Here is a 23545-nt window from a genome sequence, read left to right as displayed (position 1 = left end):
CCCAGGTGCCTCTCTGCACCTGACACAATGCCCAAGCGGTTTCGAGAATAAGGAAGGTTTGGGGCCTTTAAAAATTCTTTTTATTTTAATACAGTTGGAAATCTGGAGGTAGTGTGGGCGCCAAGGGGGCTGTTGCTGGGGGCGACCTACCTAGGGCCGGGCCGGGCATCTGACAGAGGGGGTAACAAAGAGAGTTGGGCTTCAGCCGTGGTGTCTACCACAGAGAGATGCCGAGTCCTGGTAGGAGCTACAGCCAGAAGCGTGGCATCAGAACCAGGTGACTGGGACACCAGATGCCTGTATGTTAGGCTGTGGGGACAGGCCTCCCGGGTCACCAGCTGAGGAAGTGCAATGATTGAGCTGATTTACCCACAATTTGGGGTCACAGGGTCTCTCACCCCAACTGTAAGAGGTCACCATGCCCACGACATGGAAGTGCTGCAGGCTGCACATGCCGCTCTGCCCTCCCCCCCAAGGTGGCTGAGCGCGGAGCACTCTGCTTCCGGTCCCTGTCCTACCTCCGTGTGAGGAGCCAGCTCACTGAGTGCTGGTCCCCACGAGGCGGGAGCTGTCCCTCTGTCTGGGGACCGAAGACTCACACAAGACAGAATAAGACACGAGCCCACCATGAGAAGTGTCTCCAGAAAGTACTCTTCCATGTCACGTGTGGGTTTAGAGCTGAAAAACTAGAAAAACTACAGTGAAAAGAACAAAGAACCCGGTTTGCGTGACTTGTAATCCGCCCCGTCCCGACCTTGTAGAACGAGTCAGTTTGTGATTGGGGGCCTGGTCCCTCCGCCCCGGGACATGCCAAGGCACGAAGAGTTGTCTACTGTCCCAGCGACCTGGTGCGGTTCTGGGCTCGCTCCTAGTGCCAGCCCAGAGAGCTGGACCATCTGATCCAGAGAGGCTCTGGCCCTTTGAAAGATGTTTGGAAATACGGTTCTTCTTGGGAGCTGGTACTTCCTTCCTCCCTGAAAAAAAGATCCCTGGGGGTGGAAAGCACCCTTCGAGAACGCCCTGTGAGTCATGGTGGGGTGCAGGACACCCCACTGGTGCATTTGGGGCCATCAGCTGGTGGAGACTGTGAACACGGGGGAGGCGAATGGTCCTGTGAGTGTTCTTTGATCCGCGGTTGGGGTGTGTCCGATCCCCAGTCCGGGTGCGTCCTCTCTCTCTAAAAACAACTTTTAAAAAAATGTCCCCAGGTGAGGGGGGGCGGAAAAAAACCCAAGTGCATGTTGGTATAGCCGGGGTCTCTCTGGGGCTGTGTGTCCACTCTCAAGGTTGTTGCGTCTGTCCTCACCTGGCTTTTCTTAAAGCTGCACCGCACATGGCTCCCGACTCCTTGCACGGGCAGCCTGCCATCCTGTGGGCAGAGTAACTGTGCGGCCGAGAGCAGGTGTCTGCTGAGTCAGGTCGACGTCACCACCTCCTTTCAGAACATCTGGTCATGGTCTCGGCACCCAGCAGCGACCCTGAGTGATGTGGGTGGTCCTTTTCCTCACTCGGGGTCCTACCCCGTCTCAGCTCTACAAAGGCACCGGCTGCTCCCAGAGTGAACGAATTCACAGAGCGGCGCCCAGGCTGGGCGGCTACAATGGCTCTGGCCCCGGGACACAGGGAACAAGGTGTCTTCCTGCTTCTGTGCTCAGCACCCCGGACGCATCCCCAGGAGAGCGAGCGGGTCTGAGGGGGTTGCCAGAGCCTGGGACATGCACCCGGTGGGCAGGTCAGCTCGGCGCAGACGCCCCTGAGGTCGGTTGATGTCACAAGATGAAATGTGATGGGGACGGAGACTTTCAAACACCGTGCGTCTCACCGAAGGTTACAATGACAAGAGGGAGTGGGGAGAAAGGAACTTTCTAAATCCCTCTGGCCCCCGATGGCCCTCTGACATCCAGTAGGATTCAACCTCTTGCCTCCCTGATGGTGGACTTCGGTCTGCATGTGTCCGTGAAACTAGGGTTCGGGGGGGAGGTGTTAAATTGGGAATCAGATACGTGAGGGTGAAGTCCATGGTCTCCCCACTTGTTAGCTGCCTGACCCCAGTCAGGGTCCATCTCCGACTCTCAGTGGTCCGTCATAGGTAAAATGGTGGTACTAACACCTGCCCCCAGTGGTGGGGAGGATGAGAGAAAATAGTAAGTGCTAGGTGACCTGCGCTCCCACTGGCAGGTGGTAGGCACTCAACAAATGGGAGTTATTTTCCTCACGAAAAGGGAGTTCTTAGAGGACAAGAATGCCCTCGAATTATTCATAGCCCTGACCCCCTCCATCAGCAGCTGCCCCGTGCATCGGATGGAGGTTTAATAACTACTTGTTGAGTGAGCGACCGTGTACCGGGCACAGAACCACCGGGCGTGACGCCGCGGTTGTTTGTTTTCATTCGCTTTTAGCCGCCGTACTGTCTTGTTCTCTCTCGCTCCGTACTCAATCATCTCGGACGAGAGTATTGTACTGACTCAGATAAACACTTTTCCTTTTCATCAAATATTCCCCCTTTTTTTCCTTAGGGGAACACCTGTTTAGGGGTCCTTTCCTAAAGAAGTTAGGCTTTGTTTGTTTATTTATTTACTTATTTTTAAAAGAACTTATTTATTTATTTTTAGAGAAAGGGGAAGGGAAGGAGAGAGGGAGAAAAATGTCAATGTGTGGTTGCCTCTCGTGTGCCCCCTACTGGGGACACGGCCTACAACCCAGGCATGTGCCCTGACTGGGAATAGAACCGATGACCCTTTGGTTCGCAGCCCGCACTCAATCCACTGAGCTACACCAGCCAGGCTTTATTTACTTATTTATTTAATCCTCATCTGAGGTTATGTTTATTGACTTTAGAGAGAGGAAGGGAGAGAGAGAGAGAGAGAGAGGAAGAGAGAAAGAAACATCGATGTGAGAGAGAAACATCGATTGGTTGCTTCCTATACGTGCCCCCTACCGGGGATCACACAAACCTGCCATTTAGGTATGTGTCCCAATTGGGAATTGAACCTGCAACCTTTTGCTGTTCGGGACGGCGCTCCAACCAACTGGGCCACTGGGCCAGGGCTAGGCTTCATTTTTAAATCAGAGCATTCAATGTCTGTGAAGAACTGGATTGATTTAAAAGGAAAGGAAGGAAGGGAGGAGGGAAGGAGGGAGGAAGGAAGGAAGTCTGAATGTGGAACTCCAAAACTGACCTACGTGGTCTTTTTAGGAGTTTATCACAGTAAGTTGGGCACAGAGATAACCTGCTTGGACACTGGGGGCCCAGCCGGAGGGGGTTTTACGACTTGGTTCTGGAGGCCAGGCTCCGCCATGGGTGGTCTTGGCCTGGCCTCTCTCCTCTCTCTGGACCCTCCAGCCCTCCAGGCTGACCCGAGCTCTGCTCTCCAAGCTGGGCTGTGTGACCGTCCCTCTGTCCATCTGTCCTGATGACACGCGTCCATTCTGACCACTTGCCATCCATCACAGGCAGCTTTTGTGAGGAGTTGGTAGTGTTGAGCAGTTTGTCTTCGTCTCTGCAAGTCACTGGAACCCTCCTGGAGGGCAAGACCTCTTGGGCGTGTGCATTCGGGCATCCTGGAGGCAGAGAGTAGAGGGACCGCCGGTCTGCCTGTCGGTCCTGGCAGGAAAGGGGCGGCGTGCTAAACGTCAGCCGTCAGGCACTCAGACTCTGGGAAGCAGACTCAGCCCTAGTGTGCCCACGTCTCATCTCGGTTCACAGAGGGGGCAGCTGAGGCCCCTAGAGGGGAAGAAACCTTCTCAAGGTGACAATAGTTGGCGCATCCCCTCTCTTCCCTGGAGTCTAGTGAGGATATCAGGGGAAAAAAAAAAGGAAAATTTTCCCCTATCTTGCGGTTTTAAAGTTTGTTTCATAATTGCAAAACACAAACTGAAAGTACTTTGGTTTGTTTTACTAAATCGGGAATCTGGCTTAGAATCGCAGTCCTAGCTCTGCCGTCAGCTATGGGACCTCAGACAAGTCACTGCCCTTCCCAAGCCTCGGTTTCCCCATCTGTCCCAGAAGGGGGTTGGACCAGATCCTCTCCGAAAATCTCTTTTGAGCTCTGTGACTTTGCAGTTCTTAGCAAGTCCAAGGTTCCAGTTTGCGTTTGCTGCCCCTTCTGGTGAATTCCAGGGGACCCCAAGCCCCACCCCCGCCCCTTATAGGTGGGCTTGTCTCTTCCTTCTCAAGGAGCCTGCGCTGAAGTAGACTCACCGGGTTCCAGCCCACAGACAGGTGGCCCCTCCAACCGAGAAGCAGCCGGCGCCTCCTGACCCTTGGAACACATGAATCAAAATAGTTGTGTGATGTCATGTCATAATGGGAGTGTGCTCTGGCCAATTGGTGCCAAGGATTGTCTGCCCAGTGCGGTTTCCTTTTACAGTCTTTTTAAAGAGACATCTGCAGACCCGCACATGACCAACAGGCCCGTGCTCCTTGGACCTGTTTCCTCTTCCCTCCTTTTTTAATGTAAAGGAGGAAAAACACCCAGGCGTGCCCCAGTGCAAGGCTGGCCTTCACTCCATAAACAAACCCACGGCGAGGTTCTGCCTGTGCTTGCGGAGGCTTCTTGCCACTTCAGGCCAGCGGACTGCCCCAGCCACTGCAGCCAGAGCTCTGCTGGAGGAAGGCGGCAGGGGATTACCACCCAGTGTGTCCCGTGGCTGCTGGCCCCGAGAGTGGCCATCCCGCATCTGTACCCCCCGGGGGCTTCGCCCGGACTCCAGGCTGCATCTCTGAGCTGTTGGTGGCCGAGGCTGCGGAGCGCCCCACGCCCACCGGTGGATGCTGCACCTCTCCTGGCTCCCTGCCACCTGGGGCTGACGCTGGTTCCGCGGGTCCTGGTATGGTCGCCTGTCACTGCTGCTGTGGCTACAGCTACTGATGAAGCGCTTCGGCAGCCTCAGGGGGAAGAAGAAACCCAAGGAGCCAAACCGAAGCACTGAGAGGCGCCAGTCGGAGCCCCATGGCCTCTTCGGTAGGATGCTGCCCTTTGCGCCCTGTCTGGTGGTCATCAAGGGGATGGGGGGAGACCCCAGGACACACGTGTGTGTGTGTGTGTGTGTGTGTGTGTGTGTGTGTGTGTGTGTGTGTGTGCAGACTCCTGGGCAAGAGCCAGTGCAGCCTCTCCCTTTCCACCAGGACTGCGACTGTTAGGCAGCAGTTAGAGGCACGGATGGGTGTGTTCGGGGTGTGTTTCCTTATTGATGGCAATGCTGGTCGTGAGCGGGCCCCATGTGCCTTTTTCTGGGGCGACTTCATCTCTCTCTCTCACCCACCTGACCTGATGCGATTAGTGACCTGTTAGGCCCTCGTTCTTTTAGGCAAACCCAGCAGCTCGGGGACAAGGAAGAATGGGTGGGAGCCGTTGTTTTTGGCTGTTAGGAGTGAAGCGTGTGTGTGTGAAGGAACCTGGCGGTAGGGGTCTGGGAGAAGGAATTCTGCAGCCCCTTCGCCCTGGCGGCTGAAGCCATTGGACAGATCAGGGTTTGCGTGGGAGAGAACAACACCTGGCTGATCTGGGGGAGAAGCTTGCCACTCTGTTCCCTGGGCCCCTCTCCACCCCCTCCACGCACAGGGTCAGGGCCACTGTGGCCGGAGTGGTCAGGGGGCATCTCCAAGGACCTGTGGGTTGGGGTGGGCTGTGCCAGTGTGGCTGGCATCGGGCAGGTGGAGCCCGAAGCTTTCTTAGCTTCCTGGCGCCTGCGAGACCTGCCCACTCCCGTCAGATGGGAGGCTTTGTTTTATAAGCACAGGAGTTCACCTGTTCCTGGCCACACTGCTGGTATGGCCCGGGTGCTTCCTGAATGCCCCGCTGTCCGATGGGACAGGCTCACACACCCAGGAATAGTGAAGATGGGGACAGTGAGGGGTGCGTCAGATTTTATATCACTCAAGTGGAATGTGACCCAGTGTGTGGGCCGTAAGGAAGTGACTGTGGCAGAACGTGGAAAGCAGGGGAGCAAGATGAGAGAAGAGTCATCGGAAAACCCGCCCGCGTCTCAGCGCCGTCCAGTCACTGCCAGATGGTGGGCCTTGGATGATGCGGGGGGGCCTTGGATGATGTGGGCGGCCTGGGGCGTGTGAGCCCAGGACTGGGTGGCAGCTCTGCAGGGCAGGGAATTTTCAGTCTCAGGGAGGAACTAGAATGTAATTGCATACAAAGGTGAATTCTCACAGGAATGAGGTCGGTGCCTCACCCTGACAGGGAGGAATCACAGACATCTTGCCCCGGATTCCTAGATGTAGTTTAAAAAGATGACACTTTAAGTAATAAAGTAATAAACCCTCATTTACTCTAGAATTAAATCTGAACCTGCTGTTTAACTAGCAGTCAGGTTCTGCAGATGGGGACGGGCGGGCGCATTATTAGAAGCCTCTCGCTGCCCAGAGGGCGGTTTCTCCCCATGTGTGTTAAATCTGGCTGTCACCCTGTCCCCTACACTTCTGGGAGCAAAAATAATATTTGCATGTCCACCGAGTTTTGCAAGTGCTCGTGTGCAAATGCCAGCAGTACCAACAGTGGGTGGGGAGTGGGGAAATCAGGGCTCCCTCCGGAAGCTCCCTCTGGGAGTGGGGAGGCAGGCTGAGGCCACTGGAGGTGACCAGAGCCTGGGCATCCAGGTGTGTCCTGATTTCCCTGAGTGAGAGGACCCAGGAGCATGGCCAGACGGCTGGTGTGGGCCCTGCCAACAGTGTCCGGCATGAAGGCGCCAGGTGAAGGAGAAACGGAGAACCTCTACTGAGCGACTAAGCATGGTGTCCCAGCTCCCAGCCCTTCCAAACCTTACCTTTTAAGGCCCAGTCCAACCATCCCTTCCTCTAAAACCACTCCCCTCACCCATTCTGGGGCTTCCTGCCTTGTCAGGGACAGGGACCCTGTCCCCAGAGCATCGTCATTCTAATCCTAACACCCTGTAGGGTCACACACAGTCGCCACGGAATTGCTGGTTATGGGATGGGCTGCAAAGTAGCCACTGCTGGTTGTCCCTCTTCTCCAGTGTGTGCGGCTTCAGGGTTTGTGGGGTGTGTGGGGGTTTTTTTTTTTTAAGGTTTTATTTATTTATTTATTTTTAGAGAGGGGGAGGGGAGGGAGGAAGAGAGGGAGAGAAACATCAATGAGTGGTTGCCTCGTGAGCATCCCTGGTCAGGGACCTGGGCTGCAGCCCAGGCATGTGCCCCACTGGGAATTGAACCAGTGACCCTTTGGTTTGCAGGCCAGTGCTCATTCCACTGAGCCACACCAGCCAGGGTGGTTTGTGGTGTTTTTAATTTTGTTCCAGCTCCTCCCTCTCCTTCCTCCTGTTATTCCTGTAGCCAAAAGAACTGTGAAGGGGGCCTCTTCCCCCACTAAGGCAGCTTCGTGAATGTGTCTGTCTTTTACACTTCCTCATTTCCCCCAAATCAAGTGCGCTTAGGTGGTCAGCACAGATTCCTGGGGCCCTTTGGCTGCTTCTGTGACTGGCTCAGTGTCTCTCTTTGCGGCTGCTCTCTGTCTCCTCGGCTGTAACAGGAGGTGGGACCCTTCCTCAGGGGACAAGGTACACTTCACTTCCTCGGCGGGTTTCCCTGCTGTTCCTCAGATCCAGAGACTCCAGGACACAGGTTGTCTTTGTCACACACACAGCCAGAATGACCACCCGAGAGAGTCAGGGTGGGCAGGTCAGCACCTACTGGGTCCATCTGTATTTGCCCGTGGGTGGCGTTTCCGTAGGAAGTCCTCGGCTCTTGGTGGAATTTTGAACATGTCACATCTTGTGGTAAAACACCCTTGAAAGTTCTGATTCATGAAAAGCTCACCCCTTCAGGCCTCAACGTTTAGCTCCTGCCCCCCATCCCCCTGCACCCCCACTCCCCGCCCCAGCCCAGCTTCACATACCCCTCTGGTTCTCACGCCCCATGGGGCAGACAGTGAGGATTTTGCCCTAAGCCTTCTCTTTGGTCAACAGAGTTCCAGATTGCGCTGACCAAGAGCGTGTGGCCATCACAATAAAAATGGAAAAGGACCAGGCTGGGTGACTCGGTCGATTGGCGTGTCATCCTGTGCACCCAAAGTTTGCAGGTTCAGTCTCCAGTCCAGGCACCTAGCGGAGGAGACCGATGGATGCTTCTCTCTTTCTCCCCAAAATCAATTTTAAAAAAATATATATCCTCAGGTGAGGATTTAAAAAAAAAAAGGAAAAGGAAGATGAGGAGAGGATTAGGCATCGTCCCAGCCCTGTGCAGTTGGACGATAATACGAGCACTCTCCAGTCTTCAAAGGCCCCTCTGAGGATGGCACCGGAAATAGGAAGCCAGGCAGTGCCAGGAAGCGGGCACCCTGTCCCCTGCTGCCAGAGTCGACATGACACGGGAGACCAGAACCAACGATGGGTCTTGGCATGACCACGAGCCTCCCCTTCCCTTCTGCCTTGCACCCAGGTACACGCAGCTCCGCCAGCCCTGCCTGCCCAGCTGTCCTGTCCCCTGGTACTGCAGGCGGAGGGCTCGGGTCCGTGGCTCTTGGCCTCAAGCAGTGGGCAGAATGGGAATGCGAAGGCTGCCGTCCGTCCTGTCCCCCTCGGCTCTTCTCCTGTCCCCTCTCGGTCTCCCCACTTGCCTGCCTGGGTCCTGGAGTTCCTGTCGGGGTTGCCTCCAAAGAGCCCCACATTCACTCACCCACATATGTGCGTCCAGCTGTTTAGAATGGACATCTGCACGCAGGAGGAGGAGGAGGGGGGAGACTGCTGTGCTGGTGGCCACCTCCGGGCCCTGCAGCGGCCAACACTCGGCCAATCCCACTGGCGCCTGGGCATCCGGTGGTGACCATGGCACCAGTCCACACTTGCGGGCACACTCCGGGTGAGGTGGATGGCTGAGGCAGTTTCCTAAATCGGGCAAATGTACAGGATGTAAGACTGAGCATCTTAACCGTTTTTAAGTGCGCAGTTTGGAGGCACTAAGTGCATGTCCACTGCTCTGCAGCTGTCACCAGCACCCGCCTCCAGAGCTGTCCGTCACCCCAACTGAAACTCCCCTCTGCCCCCCAAGCCCCTGGCACCCCCCTTCTACTTTCTGCCTCGATGAACTGTGGGCTCAGGGTACCTCCTGTGAGCGCGATCATACCGAGTTCGTCCTGGTGTCTGGCTTTTCTCACAGTCATTTGCAATGTCAGGCAGTGTGAGCGCTGTGGACGAGGGGAGGGCTAGCTGGGCAGGGGTTCCCTGGCTAGGGCTTAACTCACGGGAGGCAGTGGGCCGCATGGATACCTGGGGTCGGATCCTTCCAGGCCTGAGGAGGGAGACCGTGGTGTGTTCCTGAAACAGGGGAGGCCAGTGTGGCTGGAGAGCAGGAGATGGCGGAGCACTTAGTCAGGGATCAGTTGGGGAGGGCGGCCCCAGGCCAGTTTATTCTCCATCCTGTGCGCGCGGGGGGTGGGGCTGCGGCTTGTAGCTGCCACAGAGGAAGCCCCAGTGGTCTCGGGAAGAACCCTGATGAGCTTCAGGGGCGGCAGTGGGGTAGGAGCTGGGCCCCCAGACTCCCCGCAGGCCCAGGCCCCTGTCCTCTCTGCCGAGTCTGTGCTTACCCAGGGGACTCTGGAGATGCTTCGTCCCATTGGCAAGGACAGGGCTTTGGGGGGGCGGGGAGGGGGGCTTGTGGAGTCTGTACTGGTCAGTGGTGGATGCTCGGGATGGGAAAGGCACACTCCCCCGTGCTTCGAGGATTTAGGATTGCAGCTCTCGGTTAGACATCTCCCAAGGCCCTCCTGTCCCTGCTGAGCCGTGCCGGGAGAGCAGACTGTCCCCCTGCCCCCTGTCCTCGTGCAGCCGTCACTCAACACTGGGTGGCCCCTCGAAGATAACAGGTGGAAGGCGTGGCCCGGGCAAGGCTTCCTGGGAGCCGCTTAGTTACGCACGTCTGATTCACACTGTCCCTGATGACTCGAGGGTCACTCAGGCGGCCGGCATTCACACCCAATGGGCAGGAGGAGGCGGAGCTACTCCGGGTGGGCGGTTCCTCAGGGAATTCACTGCTCTGTGCCTCAGTTTCCCACCTGTGTACCGACGCCTCCAGGGTTGGTGTGGGGATCTCACTCTCCCCACCCCCAGCAGAACGCATGAGGAAGGTTCTAGCACCAAGGCCCAGAATGATGGGGACAGCCAGCCAAGTGGGTGCTCGTGCTGGAGTGCCAGGCTGTGAGAGGTGCCGCTGAGAGTAAGCAGCGTAGTTTCAGGGGCCGCTTTGTTCCTGGGAGCCCCGGTTCTGAGCAGAGAAGCCTGACCCTGGACGAGTGATTCTGGGACCGCGGATGTCTGAAAGTGTCACGAGACAGCAGGACAAGATTGCAGAGCCCGGTGGGGCGAGTGGAGAAAGCAGGGAGCAAAGATTCGTGAAAGGGGATGAATTTAGACAGTGTGACTCTGGGCAGTGACGGAGCAGCCTCCAGCGGCTCGGTGACTGGGGCTCGGGGCTGGGAAGCCAGGCTGGGGTGGGACAACTCCTGCTCCATCCTCCAGACCCTCCCAGACAGGACCTGGCCCGGAGCCTCGCACCTGACCGAGCATCAGGTGGGCTTCTGGCTGCTGGACGAGATCGGGAACTCGTTCCATTGAAAGATCAAGGTGCTCCCTCCTCAAGCGATACTTTGTTATAATGACCGAGAAGAGAAAAATACGCAAGTTCTAGATGCTCTCTAGCATGAATCAACACGGATGTGTCTTCCAGGGCTCCTTGTACTACTGTGCTCTGGGGCCCAGGCCTTGGCCCTATCACTCTTGGCCTCCACAGGTGTCCCACAGCAGCGGTGGTCCAGGGTGTGGGTCCCCAGGAGAGAGCATGTCCCCTCCCACTAGGCCCCTGCTCAGACCTGTGGTCGGCCCACAGAGTCCGGCGTGGATGTTGGCGGCTCCTCGCCTGCACCTCCTGCCCCTCACCCATGGCCGCCCCGTCGCCCTGAGTCAGGTGTCTCCTGTGGGTGGCTGGGACATCACCGTTAGCTCCCCATGATGATGGCACAGGGCGTGGCTGCTGCAGTGTTTTACATCCAGTGAGTCTGTGAAGGCAGGGAGAGTGGATGGTGGAGGTGTTGCTTCCTTCATACAGGGGGGAGCGGAGGCCCAGGGAGGCCAAGAGACGTGTCCGTCACGGCTGGTGCTGCCAAGGGAGAGCTCCGAGTGCCAGCCTCTGGCCTGGCAGCCCAGGGCCTGCGGTGAGACTGGGTGCCCTTTCCGGGCACCAGGTGGGCCACACTCGTCCCGTCTCCTGCAGCAACATGAAAGCGTCACTTCTCTGCCTCCTTTGCCACTAACCCTCTGGCTGCCACCGCAGGCTGGCCGTGAGTCATGGGGGATACTGAGTCAGAAGTCCCCTCTGTCCTCTCTGCTTCTCATTCCTAGATGACTCAGCCCGGTCACCGAGTGGCCCAGGCTGATCGGAACGGACAACAGAAATGGCTGTGGCCATGACTCTGAGGAGAAGCCCAGGTGTTACCACCGACAGGAGAGCAAATCACTATGTCTTCAGGCTGGCACCTGTGGGCCAGCCCCCCCACTAAGGGGCACTTGACCCCTCACTCTCCATGGCTGCTCCAGGGTCCCCCTTCTCCAGGATCACCCCCCACGGCAGGGGTCCCACAGCTGGTGGTGGGTCTCTGGAGTCTGCCCACCCTGATGACCGGGCCTTGGTCATCGGATTCACAGTGCAGTGCAACTTGCTCCTGTGAATTCTACTCAAGTGCATGCACACAGAAACACGTGCACACCGTCGGCAGGGAATCTGTGCAGTGTGGACGTGTTCCTGGGACTTCCACGCAGAGAAGGAACAGAGCGTGCCGGCACAGAAGCCTCCCACGCCCCCCGCCAGGCACTGCCCGCTGAGGTTAGCGTTCTCTGGCTTTGAACTTCATAGGATCGGTCCGTGCAAGATTGCTGTTTTTTTGCCTGGCTTCTTTCACTTGAACTTTGGGAGACGCAGCCAGGCCGAGGTTGTGGCTGAAGTCTGTCAGAAGTCCCCCTCGTGGGGCCTGGGCGGTTTCCAGGTTGGGGCTCCTGCGGCGGCTGGGAACGTTCTTGTACTTTTGCGAGCTTTCCTGTCGGACACGTTGGAGTGCTGCCGGCTGTCGGCACACATGCGTGCAGCCTGGGTAGATACTTCAGCATTAGTGTGTGCACACGTGCCTGCCCCTGGGATTCCTGACCTAGCACCTCACACGGCACACCTGACCTCCTCCTGCCCACACCCAGCACTGAACCACTCCCAGGAGCTCTTCCACACCTGGGAGTGGAGGTGTCACCCGGGTGCCCCACAGCCTGGCATTGCCCCCTCTGGGCAGCAGGCGGGGACCCCAGTGGGTGAGGGAGGAGCTCACGCCTCTGAGGTGGCAGCTTTCCTGGGCCCCATGTTTGGGGTTTGTTTCTGTCTGGGAACTGTAGCAGGACCTGGTCTGTAACCACCAGCTGTCGCTATAGCAACCCCTCACTCACACACCCGCTTCTGCACTAAAAATAGATCACCTTCATCCAGGGATAGAAAAATCAAAGAAAATCAAAGCAGTGGAGGGCGGGGTACAAGACCCCAGGTGGACTGTGAGGTGCAGCCACCTAGCTGCTCAGGGACTTTTTCACTGGCCACCGAAAAGGCAGGCAGGGTTGGGTGGGGTGGCCCACCTGGGCCTCAGGGGCGCTGAAGTACTCCCTTGCTTGAAAGCTCGGCTGTCTTCTGCTTTATAGTCTGGATCACAGAACTTAATACTTAATTATAAACAGTCTTATTGCATCTGGACCTTATTCAGTTTCTTGATCTTTAATCTTAATTCTTCTATGAGATTGTGTCTTTCAAGGTCAAGGACTTAATTAGAAGGATGGTATGGGACCTCAAAATCCTGTCGAATGAAAAGGAGTTGAAAGGCTTGGAGACACCGGGGTGGCCAGGAGGGAACTACCATATTTTTTGGACTATAAGATGCACCGCCCTCCACCCCCCAAATTTGGGAGGGAAAGGGGGGTTCGTCTTATAGTCCGAATATAGCTTACCTGGCTTGCTTTGGGGGGGCGGCGGTGGAGCGGGGGTTTTTTTCCTATTTTCCTCCTCTAAAACCTAGGTATGTCTTATGGTCCGGTGCATCTTATAGTCCAAAAAACACGGTGATACTCCATGGGCGCCCAGCTGAAGTGAAGGAGAGGAGGGATTCCCCACCACCACCACACCCCCCGTGAAAATATATGCATTTCTTTTTAATGCATTTCCTTGCATTTTTAAAATCATACAGTAAAATAACCTTTCGAAATGTTTGAAAGCTGCAAAAAGTCCCCTCGAATCACAAGCCCCACGAAACGCTGATATCTTGGTGGACCTGTGAAGAGCGCAGCGTTCTGGAGGTGGCTGCTTTGGGAAGGGGGTTCCTGGAAGGACAGGGCCACAGCGTCAGCTGTGCAGGGGTAGGGGGTTCCTCCAAAGACGGCTGTGAAGATGCCCTGAGCCCCGGGCCCTGCGCACAGCAGGCCCTCGACAGCATGTTATCACAGCCCAGGGTGAGATTTTTTGTTTTGTTTTTAAAGATTTTATATTTATTTTTAGAGAGGGGAAGGGAGGGAGAAAGAGAGGGAGAGAAACAGCAATGTGTGGTTGCCTCTCGTGCGCCCCCTACTGGCAGCCTGGCCCACAACCCAGATAAGTGCCCTGACTGCGAATTGAACCGGCAACCGTTTGGTTTGCAGGCCAGCACTCAATCCACTGAGCCACACCAGGCAGGGAGCAGGGTGAGTTTTTATACATCTGGTGGGAGGTCCGCTGAGCCCTCTCGGAGCCCTGGGACTCGGGCCAGAAGAGACCATGGGCATGGGGAGAGTGAAGTAAGCTCAACCCATGGAGGGTCGGAGCCAGTAAACCAGGAAGTAGCCCCTGTGCACGGTCAGGCCAAGGGCAGGCAGGGGGCTCTGGGGTCCTTGGATGTGCACCTTCCTCGGGAGCCCCCCACCCCCCTGAACCCCCACGTCCCATGAGTCACACACGGCAGCCGTGAGGGGTATGTCCACTCCTTTGTTTGTTTCTTTTGCATCATTTAATTGTGGTAAAAATGTGCCGTTTTAACCGTAAGGTTAAAGTTCAGAGGCATCGAGCACATTCCCATTGCCCTGCAACCATCACCCCCGTCCACTAGCTCCTCATCTTCCCCAGCTTACCCTCTGTCCCCCGACACACCAGTGCCCCTGCTCCCAGCCCCTGGCACCACCGTTCCACATCTGTCTCCGTGATCTGATGAGTCTAGTGCCTCAATAGGAGGGTCACACAGTGTGTGCTTTTGTGCCCAGTGTGTCTCCTGCAGCGTGCCGTCCGCAGGGTGCACTCACGCTGTAGCGTGCGTTGGAATGTCCTTCCTGTCTGAGGCGTGGTAGTACCCGTGGTGCGTCGATGCCACGTTTTGCTTCTCCATTTGTCTGCGGACACGGTCACTCTCCCCTCTAGACCGCAAGCCCTTCAGGCAGCGGTGGGCCCTCATTCCCATAGGCCGAGGACCTCACACGTGCCCGCACCTCCCACCCAGTCAGACGAATGGCCTCACAGTTTCCAGGGCGACGCTGTGCACCCATGGCCCGAGAGGGCCTCATGCCACCATCACTGTGCGTGCTGAGAAGGTGGTGAGGGCCCAGGGCCTCCTCTGCACCGGCTGCCAGCGTGTCGGCCCCATGGCCACCTGAGGGCGCAGCCACCTGCGGTGCGATCTAGGGGACATGGCAAACGCCCCTTCAGTCTCCACAGCCTGAGTTTCTGAAGGTACATGGCTTGGGTGGCATGGTTGGGAGGCCGGTGGCCCCATCCCTCCCAGAATCCTCTGTGCCTCTCTAAGCCTGGGAACCGGCACTTCATAGCTAGGTGCAAATCAGCCAGTCACACAGCAAGGCTCTGGGGAAGGGAGGCAGGGTGGCAGGTTTGGAGGTGTGTGGGGCTGGAGGACTGGGTGTGGCTGGGGCGCTGTCCTCAGGGGAGCTGGCAAAGAAAGCCCAAGAAGCCCAGGAGGGAGCCGATGGGACTTGGAGGCATGCCTGGCATGTGTCACAGGTGAGTGAGTACCAGCCCTGCTACTGCAAGGCGCCTCCCCATGGGAGGGGCAGAGCTGGCTCACCATGGAGGCGTTTACCCCTGGGCTTGCCAAGAGGGCTCAGAGGAGCTCTGGGGACCAGGAAGGGCCCTAAAGTTTGTTTGGCTGCATCATGGACCCGAAGGTGGCCCGTACTAAATGAAGTAGAAATGCCAAGGCTGGAGAGGAAGGTGTCAGAGGGCTCAGGGAGGACAGAACATGAATGTAGGTTTGTCACGTAAGACCTGCTCCTCTGCCCCCAATCTGGGAGCATCCAGAGGACACACTTTTCACGAAGCCCGTGACAAATAACTTGTAAGGGAAGCCCCAGCATCCTTGAAGCTCTGGGGTCCCTGTTCTCTGTAGGGCAGAAAGGAGGGTGGGACTGCTGCCATTGACCGGAAGTCCTGACTGCCACCGGGACAGTCGGATCTGGATCTGGGTGGCGGGGCCAAGGGGCCACCCTCAGTCACCTAGACCAGGGGGGCGTGGCTCCTGCAGCCACAGACGCAGTGGGACAGAGTCGTCTGAGCCGCAGTATGCTTGATTGTAGTGTTCCTGGCGGGGAGCTCAATTCTTACTTGATCTGTTTATGTAGAAAAGTTCTAGGGCAAGTGGACAGAAGTCTAACCCGGGTCATAACAACAGAGTCACGACCCCTCTGTGCCCAGACTGGAGCCAGTTTATGGACCTAGAGCCCCTTGAGTTGGGGGGAGGCCGGGTCCCCTTTCCCCCAACCTTCCCCAGGGGACCTGCGGCCTTGACAATGGTGACCGCGTCAGGGGAAAGGGAATAATGAGACTCTTACAGATTTCTGACTCTAGTCCCAGAAGACCCGGAATGTGGCTGTGGGGCACTGTCCCGGCAGCAGCTTATGGAGGGAGGGAGAGCTGGCGAGTCCAGCCTAGAATTTCTCCAGCGCCCCCTCCATGGAGGGCAGTCCTCGCTGTCCCTGTTTCTGGACCCCCGGGAGGAGGAGAGGGACGGGTAGGGTGGGGCTCCTGGAGGCTCAGAAGTGGGGAGCCAGTTAGAAGACAGCAGGGCGTCAGGGGAAGTGAGGAATGCCACCGAGTGAGAGCCTGCGGCCCGCTTCTATCTAATCGGGGGTGGCGTGTGTGAGCGGCACATCCATAATAAGAAAGTGCCGGGTGACGGGCCACCCTGTGAGCCGGGACGGGTGTTGAGCTGTTGGCTGACGAGGCAGAAGCGCCCTCCCGGGTCCCGGGTTGAGCCCTGGAGCGTTGGGGCTGCTGTCTCCCTGGGTCCCCCCAGGACTGTGCTGGTTTCAGGCAGAGTGACTCTGCCCCCTGCTCCCTGCCTGGCAGTGACCAGCTCTCTCTTACCAAAGGGAAGCCTCCTTTCTGGGGAGACATAAGCCCCAGGAGGAGCCCCTGTGGAGGGAGAAGTTACCAGTGACTGAGAACAGAGCAAGGGGAGGTGTGGAACCCAAGGGCAGTGTGTCCTTGGGTCCCGAGGAAAAGATGGGTGGGGCGAGGCAGAGGGCGAAGGCGGAGCTTTCAAAGAGCCGTCCACCCTTCACAGCTTCGCTTTGCACAGCCTTGGTCTTTCGGGCTCCCCAAGCTGCAGGGAGGGAGGAGCTTTTAACTTTGCTCAGAGAGGACTCACCCCCAGGCCAGTCCTAGGGTTCCTTTGCTGGGATGCACCCTATTTGTGCTCTGTCCACAGGGGATTCTATCTCAGAGCAGAAGGGGCTCTAAAAGGTTCCATCCCCGTCTCCCATGTTCAGGGAGGTGAAACATCTTTGCCCCCATTTTGCAAACGAGGGACCTGGGGCTCAGATGAATGATTGACATAACACCAGGCAGCTGGATGTGCCAGAAGGTCACAGATCAACCCCAGTCCTAGGATAATAGTGTGTCGTTGACGCACTTGAAGAGGCAGTCCTGTGTGCCTGTTAAAACATTCAAAGATGTGAAGTAAGGCCCCCTTCTACCCTGGCGCCCAGGCCTCTGGTTTTCCTGCAACACTCAGATCCTTTCAAAGATGTTCCATGCGTTTGCAAGCTCTTTTTTGGCACAGATGGTAGCATATCATGCATACTGCTCTACGGCTTGCTTTATAACCCCTCAACCGTGTACGCTGGCAACCGTTCTTTTTCATGGCTGCATAGTACTCCGTCCCGGAGCCTGGGAATTACTGAACCGGTCCTGGATAGATGGAACCGGTCTCCATTCTTTGCTATAACAAATGGTGCAACAAGTACCTACTCTTTGTGCTTATGCGCGATCCCACCCGTGACATAAAGTCCTGGGAGGAAGATCGTTGGGTCAGAAAGTGCATGTAGTTCTTCTCTGGGGCTGTTGCCAAACTGCCCTCGTGGAGGTTGTGCCGGGTGTGCTGGTGCCCGAGCGAGAGTTCGGTTCTGCCACATCCTCAGCCCGTGCTGTTTCTACATGAACTCTCTTGGTGGCGGTGGTTCTGGCACTGGGCTGCGACAGCCTTGGTGTTACAACAGGGAGCACCAACATGTGCCCGAGGACGCTGAGGCGCCGATTCCAGCCACCCCTTCCCTCCCCCACGAGTATTTCAGGGGTCCCAACAGAGACGCCCCTCCCAGTCCTGTGATGACTCCTTGGGCTGCTGAAATGTATGCACATGTGTCATCTCACGGACGCCCATCCAGACGCAGGGTGGGGGTTCCGTCTCTCGTCTTTTCCCTGCAGTACCGCAGGCCTGGGAGCACCCCAGGCAGCACCGCCAGGCGGCCCTAAAAAGAGAGATGTTGCAAGTTCATAAACGTAAAGGGCAGGGCTGGGGCAGGCCCCCTTCAGATCCAGAGCAAGAACTAAATCCAGGGAGGTCAGCCTCGGACTCCGTGGAAGGAAGTTCTGTTCGGCCTGGCCTCCAAGTGCTCAGTCACAGGACCAGAAATTTGTTTAGCTAGTTAGGTGAACAAAAAAAAAAAAAAAAAAAAAGTATTGAAGGATAGTGAGTAGCTCGGATTCCCCAGGATACAAAGAGCCAGGCTGGTGTTCCGAGAAGACCTCCAAGTCACTTCTGGAGCAGGGACAGCAGACGAGCACCCAGCCCTGGAGACAGACACCAAGACCCAGCGCTGGGCGGGCACCCTGGAGGACCTCACCCCTGTCCTAACCGGAACGGTACCCCCCCATCATACGTTGAAGCCCCAGTGTGACAGTGTGTGAAGAGGGGGCTTTTAGATGATCATTAAGGTTAAATGAGGTCAAAAGGGGCATTGAATCCGATGGCATTAGTGACCTTGTAAAAAGAGGAATGTGAGGACACAGAGAGAAGGCAATTGCTTGCAAGCCAGGAAGAGAGGTCTCACCAGATTTTGACCATGCCGCCCCTTGACCTTGGACCTGTCAGCCTCCAGAACTGTGTGGAAATGAATGTCTGTTCTTCAGGCCGCTCCATGTCGGACCTTTGGTTATGGCAGATGGAGAAGACCCCCCTCCACCCCTACCTGCAGCCTGCTTTGCACCTGCTTTTGGGCCTCGGGGGCTGAACCTGGCCCAGGACGTCCATGGGTCTAGGTCCCACAGTGACATGCTGTGGCCACAGCAAGGCTGGGGAGGGTGTTGAGGGACACCCCCATGTTGGAGCCAACCCCAACACACACACTCCAGAGGCTATACCCGGGGAAGATGGAAGGAGACTGGTGGGCCAAAGGGATGACAAACGTCCTCCCGTTACAGGGACTGTGACTTCGAGGGAGGGCCCAGCAAGGTCGAGGCCATCTACCAAGAGGCCTGTCCCATGTGGTGACACTTCCTCAGCGAGTCACCAAGTCTCAGGGTGTGTGGTCCACTCTGTAGGCTCAAAGCCAGCACCCCCAGTGCGCGGAGAGCAGGGCCGTCTCGGTTCACGGACACTGGCCGGGTGTAGAGCTCTCTCACCTGAGTGGCAGAGGGGACTGGCATGCACACACCAGCGCCCCTATGGCCGGGTGACACAGGGCACCAGGCCAGCAGCTGCGGCGTGATGGAGAGAGGGACCCAGGCAGGTCTGGAGCTGGGCCACCCTCCCCTGGACCAGGTGTCGGAGGGCTTTGGGGCTTCCTGTTTTGTGCCCTTACATGACCACCTGAGTCTGTTCTCTTTCTGGAGCTTCTACAAGAAGTTGCTGCTTGCTGAGTTAGAGTGAAATAATATTTCTGCCTCCCTTCATGTGACCCAGGCCCCCCGAGGGGCATTACGGGTGTTCCCAAATTCTTTAGCCACATAATCACCATCTTTGGGATAATTATGTCTTTTTTGTTTGTTTGTTTTAATGTGTTTTCCAAAACTTGACTCTATAAGGGCAACCTCTTTTCTTCTTGTTTTTCCCCCAAATTCTTATGGGGCACATTTCTTCTGCCGTGACCACTGCCAACACTCATTTCTCTAAAAAGTTATAGATGCTGCCCTAGCCAGGTGGCTCAGATGGTTGGAGCATCATCCTGTGTACCAAAAGGTTGAGGGTTCGATCCACGGTCACACACCTAGGTTCTGGGTTTTGATCCCTGGTCGGATGCATACGGGAGGCAAGAGATTGATGTTTCTCTCTCTCTTTCTCTGTCTCTGTCTCTCTCTCTAAAAATCAATCAAAAATATATCCTTGGGTGAGGATTAAAACAAAAAAAAAAGTTATAGAAGCTGAAGGTGTGGCATCTGCCACTTCCCCTAGTACTCTGTGTTTGAGAAACGGTTTTCCTTAGAGGAATTCAAACCACTAACCGAAAGAGTTTTCTTAATCCCTGTGCTTTGTGAAAGGAGTTTCCATGGAGCCGCATTATGTCTAAGCTTCATTGTGTGTAAGCCTCAGTTTCCACATCGACGTGGGGAGACAGGCTCCCGATCTGCCTTTGTGAGTGTTTATTGTGCATCTATTATGTGCAGGACTGGGCTGCACTCAGTCAGTGACTGATGGGCCCTGAGCTGTCAATACTGGGACAGGCCGGGGCCTTGCTCTGCCCCCTCCCCCTACCTCTTTAATGAACACCCAGGATCACAGAGCGGGACAGGAAGGTGTGACAGAGGTCTCTCTGTTTCCTTGGCAATACTACTCATACTTCATACTGAGGGCTCCCACTCTCATCCTCCTCTGAGTTTTCTTAACAAAGGACCAGGGGAACCAGGGCTCATGGTAACCTGTGGTCGCCGTAGGAAACATCCAAACCTGTAAAGAATCTTTGTAAGAGTTTATTTGAGCCAAACGGGCAACCGTGCAGGGAAGCGAGATCTTAAACACTCTGGAGAACAGTTCTGCGGTTTCTTTGATGCGTCTGAAACCCAGGAGGGGTCATAAAGCAGAGGTGGGAGAAGGCGAGGCGGGGACTGGAGTAGAGCCATTAGAACAGCGTTAACAAGGTTATGGGCTGCTTTGAGGGTGTGAGGCTTCGAGGGGCCTGAGAAAGAGGCATTCAGAGGTGTCTTCACCCGAACAATGGACAGGGTGCAATGGACAGAGGACGCACCAGAACAATGGACAGGGCAGCTCAGCGAAGGCAAAGGGAACCTTTCGGTGTGGGCGGAACAGGCCTGGGGCGTGACGACCCGCCACAGCCTGCCCGGTTAGGGATTTATGATGGAATCGCCCTGGGAGGTGCCTGTCAGGCAGATTTATGGCGGAGCCCCTTTCTGCCCACAGTGCGAGCTCTCTGGAGGGTGCCTTGTTTCTTCTCTCGGTTGGTCAGTGGCCCTAAACAGAAGCACAAATTGCTCTGTCTTTGTCCAGGGAGAAGGCAGGGCTCGGGGGTTTGGATGGAAGCCCCCACAGAAACTTCCATCTTGCTGTAGGTTTTCCTCCGAGCAGTGGTAGTGAAGCAGGGGAGAGACAGCCCGGGGTGTTCCGCGAGCATTTGCTGCGTGTCAGGCTCTTTTCTTGCCCATCTTAGCTGTTCCTGCCTCCCAACAGCCCCATACCATCGGTATCCGGGCAGAGATGTCACTAAGGAAGCATAAGGAACTTGTCCAAGTTCCCCAGCTAGTCAATGGCACAGCAGGGACCCAAACCTGGGGTTCCGTCCCCACCATGACCCCACACATTGCTCCCTATAAGAATCCTTTGCAGGGGGAGGTGTATGGGGAAAGTGCAGATCCTGGGACGTCAGCCCTGAACTGTGACACATCAGTCTGGATGGGGTCCAGGAATTTGCCTTTTTAACAAGACTTCTAAGGGATACGGGTGTGGGCTTGGGGTCACACAGGCTGCCTCCAAGGCCTGACAGGTGCGCACGCTGGGTGGTAGGCACATGGAGGTTCACGGTTCCGTTTGACATGTGTACGTGGTCAGATGTGTCCGCACCGGAAAGTGAAAGAACTAGACGGTGTTACCCACATGTATGGGACCTGGCGCTGCATCCTTTCACAAGCTGCCGATTGGCAGCCTGGCTGGCCGGCAAGGGTGCATCCTAAAACCCACATGGGAAACGTAGTCTTCCTCGGAGGGGAGGGATCAGAGCAGAAGATGTAAAACCTGCCTTCCATCCACCCCTGGAAGACAGATGAGGGCGTTTCGGCCTGTGAGCAAGCCGAGCGGCTCTATGAGCTCTGGGGCTCACAGGGCTTTCTTGGCCCACCTCTTACCCTTCTGGGAGTTCCCTCTTGCTCGAGTCTTCCTTCTCCCCATTCACCGATTCCCTTGTCTGTCCTTGCTTTAATTATTTAGCCACAGAGAAAGGAAGTCAGAAACTGCTTCAGCCCCAAAGCGAGGTCCACCCAGCAGGGGAAGAGTGTGTGTAGAGAGAACAGAGAGAACACCCCAAGCCATCGGGCATGCTCTCCTCTGTGGTGCGGCCTCTTTCCCCAAGAGCACGGGGTGCCCCCTTAATGTGATTTGCTTTAGGTGCTGGGAGTCTCCCGGAAATAACCCTGTACCCCAGTGAGTGATGGAAAATGTGGAGGCCAGCGGCATGGATTTGCTTGGCCAGACCATTTCTCTCCTCTGAATCACCAGGATGTGATGGAGGTAGGGGAGGATCGTCCCCCATTCTTAGCGGCAGGAGCCTAATGTCCCCCGACTCCCCCTGCCACTGGCAGCCCTAGGGACTGTCTGTCTCCTGGGCAGACTGGGGGGCCTCCCACCCCCAGCCCCAGCCCAGGCTCCAGGTAGGTGTCAGCGCATCAGAGCCCAGAAGAGCTGCTCGTTTGGCTTCATCACTGGGGACAGGGGCTCTCTCTCCCCCCGAATGAGGGACCTTGCAGGGCCATCCCTGTGGTGGCCCTTTGCAGACTTGTGGGGCCTGAGAACAGAGTCGTTCCCGCGAGTGACACCCCACTGTGGCCGCCTCTGCTTCCTGGAGCCAGCACACGGGAAGCCCAGGCTCAGGTACGTGCGCCCCTCCCTGTCCATTCACAGCAGAGCTGGCAGAGTCAGGGGGACGGGGGGACACCTGGGGGCACACAATGGGGGGTCACACCAAGCTGCGCAGTCCTATCTCATCATGACGAGCAGGCTGCAGGAGGAAGGCTGGGTCCCAGGTGGCCAGTCACACCCTGACACTGGATCTTCCCAGCTGCTTGTCACCTGAGAGGTGGCCCAGTCACCAGGTGGGATGAATGTCACCCCACGGGCAGCACCAGGAAGTCTTAAGGCTGTTGCTGATCCTGGGTCCCCTCAGGGAGGGCGGGGCCTCTGGGGTGATGCCGCCAAACCCAGCCCATGGCAGTGTACCAGCACTTGGCCTGCGTCCCGAGCTCGCTGTGTCCCCGCTGGGCGGAGGCCGGGCAGCGTCCTCGGGCCTGAGGATTTCCAGACAGGCCAGCAGCTCTCGTGAAAACTGTCTCCAACATTCTCCTCTCCTCTCGGTCACCCCGTCAGACAGCCCCGGGCTTTTGGGTAAACATTTCTCGTTCACTCATTCATTCCACAAAGATTGCTGAAGCGTCTGTAGGTGACTCGCCCCTCCTGTGCCTCAGTTTCACCATCTGTAAATCAGAGATCGTAACACCTGCCTCGTCACTTTTGAGGATGAAATAAATAGACGTGGAGTGTTTAAATATATGGACCCGCCGAATGTCAACAGATATTTGCTGATGTGCCTGCATGGACGTCCTCCCGAATGACTAACCGGGAAGCTCATGATCAATGCTTTTACCTCTGGAAGCCGCTCCGACGTGTGAAGTGGCCACCGAGTCCCCCCACACTCGGCGTCCCGTGTCCTGGTCCCCAGCACCCAGAATGGAGTGCAGCTGCCGGGAGCTGTCCTCCCGGGCGCTTGGTTTGATCGGTGCATTGCAGGCGACCCTGCCTGTCCGGGCGGCCACCCCGTGCTCACGGGGAACTTGGGTTACCTGTGTCGCAGAGGACTTTCCCGTGCTGTAGTTACGGCCGTTGCTGTGGTGTCTGGCCACTTGGCCATGCTCCCGGTCATTGCCTGCGTGACCCTGGAATAAAGGACATGGACACGGCTGTGTGTAATGTGAACAGTGTATTCTTTCTAACTGCCACTGGCCAGAGCTAAGTGAGCGTGACATCAGGGGCACCCCGAGCCCCCAGCCAAGGTCCTTCACCCAGCTGATTCCGTGTCTTAAAACCCG

The 23545-nt window shown here is 56.6% G+C and overlaps 1 protein-coding gene across 4 annotated transcripts in view; it reads left to right on the top strand.

Moving 5' to 3' along the window:
• PRKAG2 (protein kinase AMP-activated non-catalytic subunit gamma 2) overlaps positions 1–23545 on the top strand; it is a 203446-nt gene that overhangs the window by 79413 nt on the left and 100488 nt on the right. Inside the window, exon 1 of one of the 4 annotated variants that reach the window (XM_053926708.1) lies at positions 4539–4964. The exons of the other annotated variants lie outside the window; for them this stretch is intronic. Coding sequence (XP_053782683.1) covers positions 4871–4964 — 94 coding nt within the window. The 5' untranslated portion in view covers positions 4539–4870. Of the gene's footprint in view, positions 1–4538; positions 4965–23545 lie in introns of those variants that run through there. 4 annotated transcript variants of the gene reach the window in all.

This window comes from Desmodus rotundus, chromosome 6, assembly GCF_022682495.2.
Source record: "Desmodus rotundus isolate HL8 chromosome 6, HLdesRot8A.1, whole genome shotgun sequence".
In the NCBI taxonomy this organism is placed as follows: Eukaryota; Metazoa; Chordata; class Mammalia; order Chiroptera; family Phyllostomidae; genus Desmodus; species Desmodus rotundus.
The sequence above is the reverse complement of the archived record's forward strand: the minus strand, read 5'-3'. Positions and strand labels throughout refer to the sequence as shown.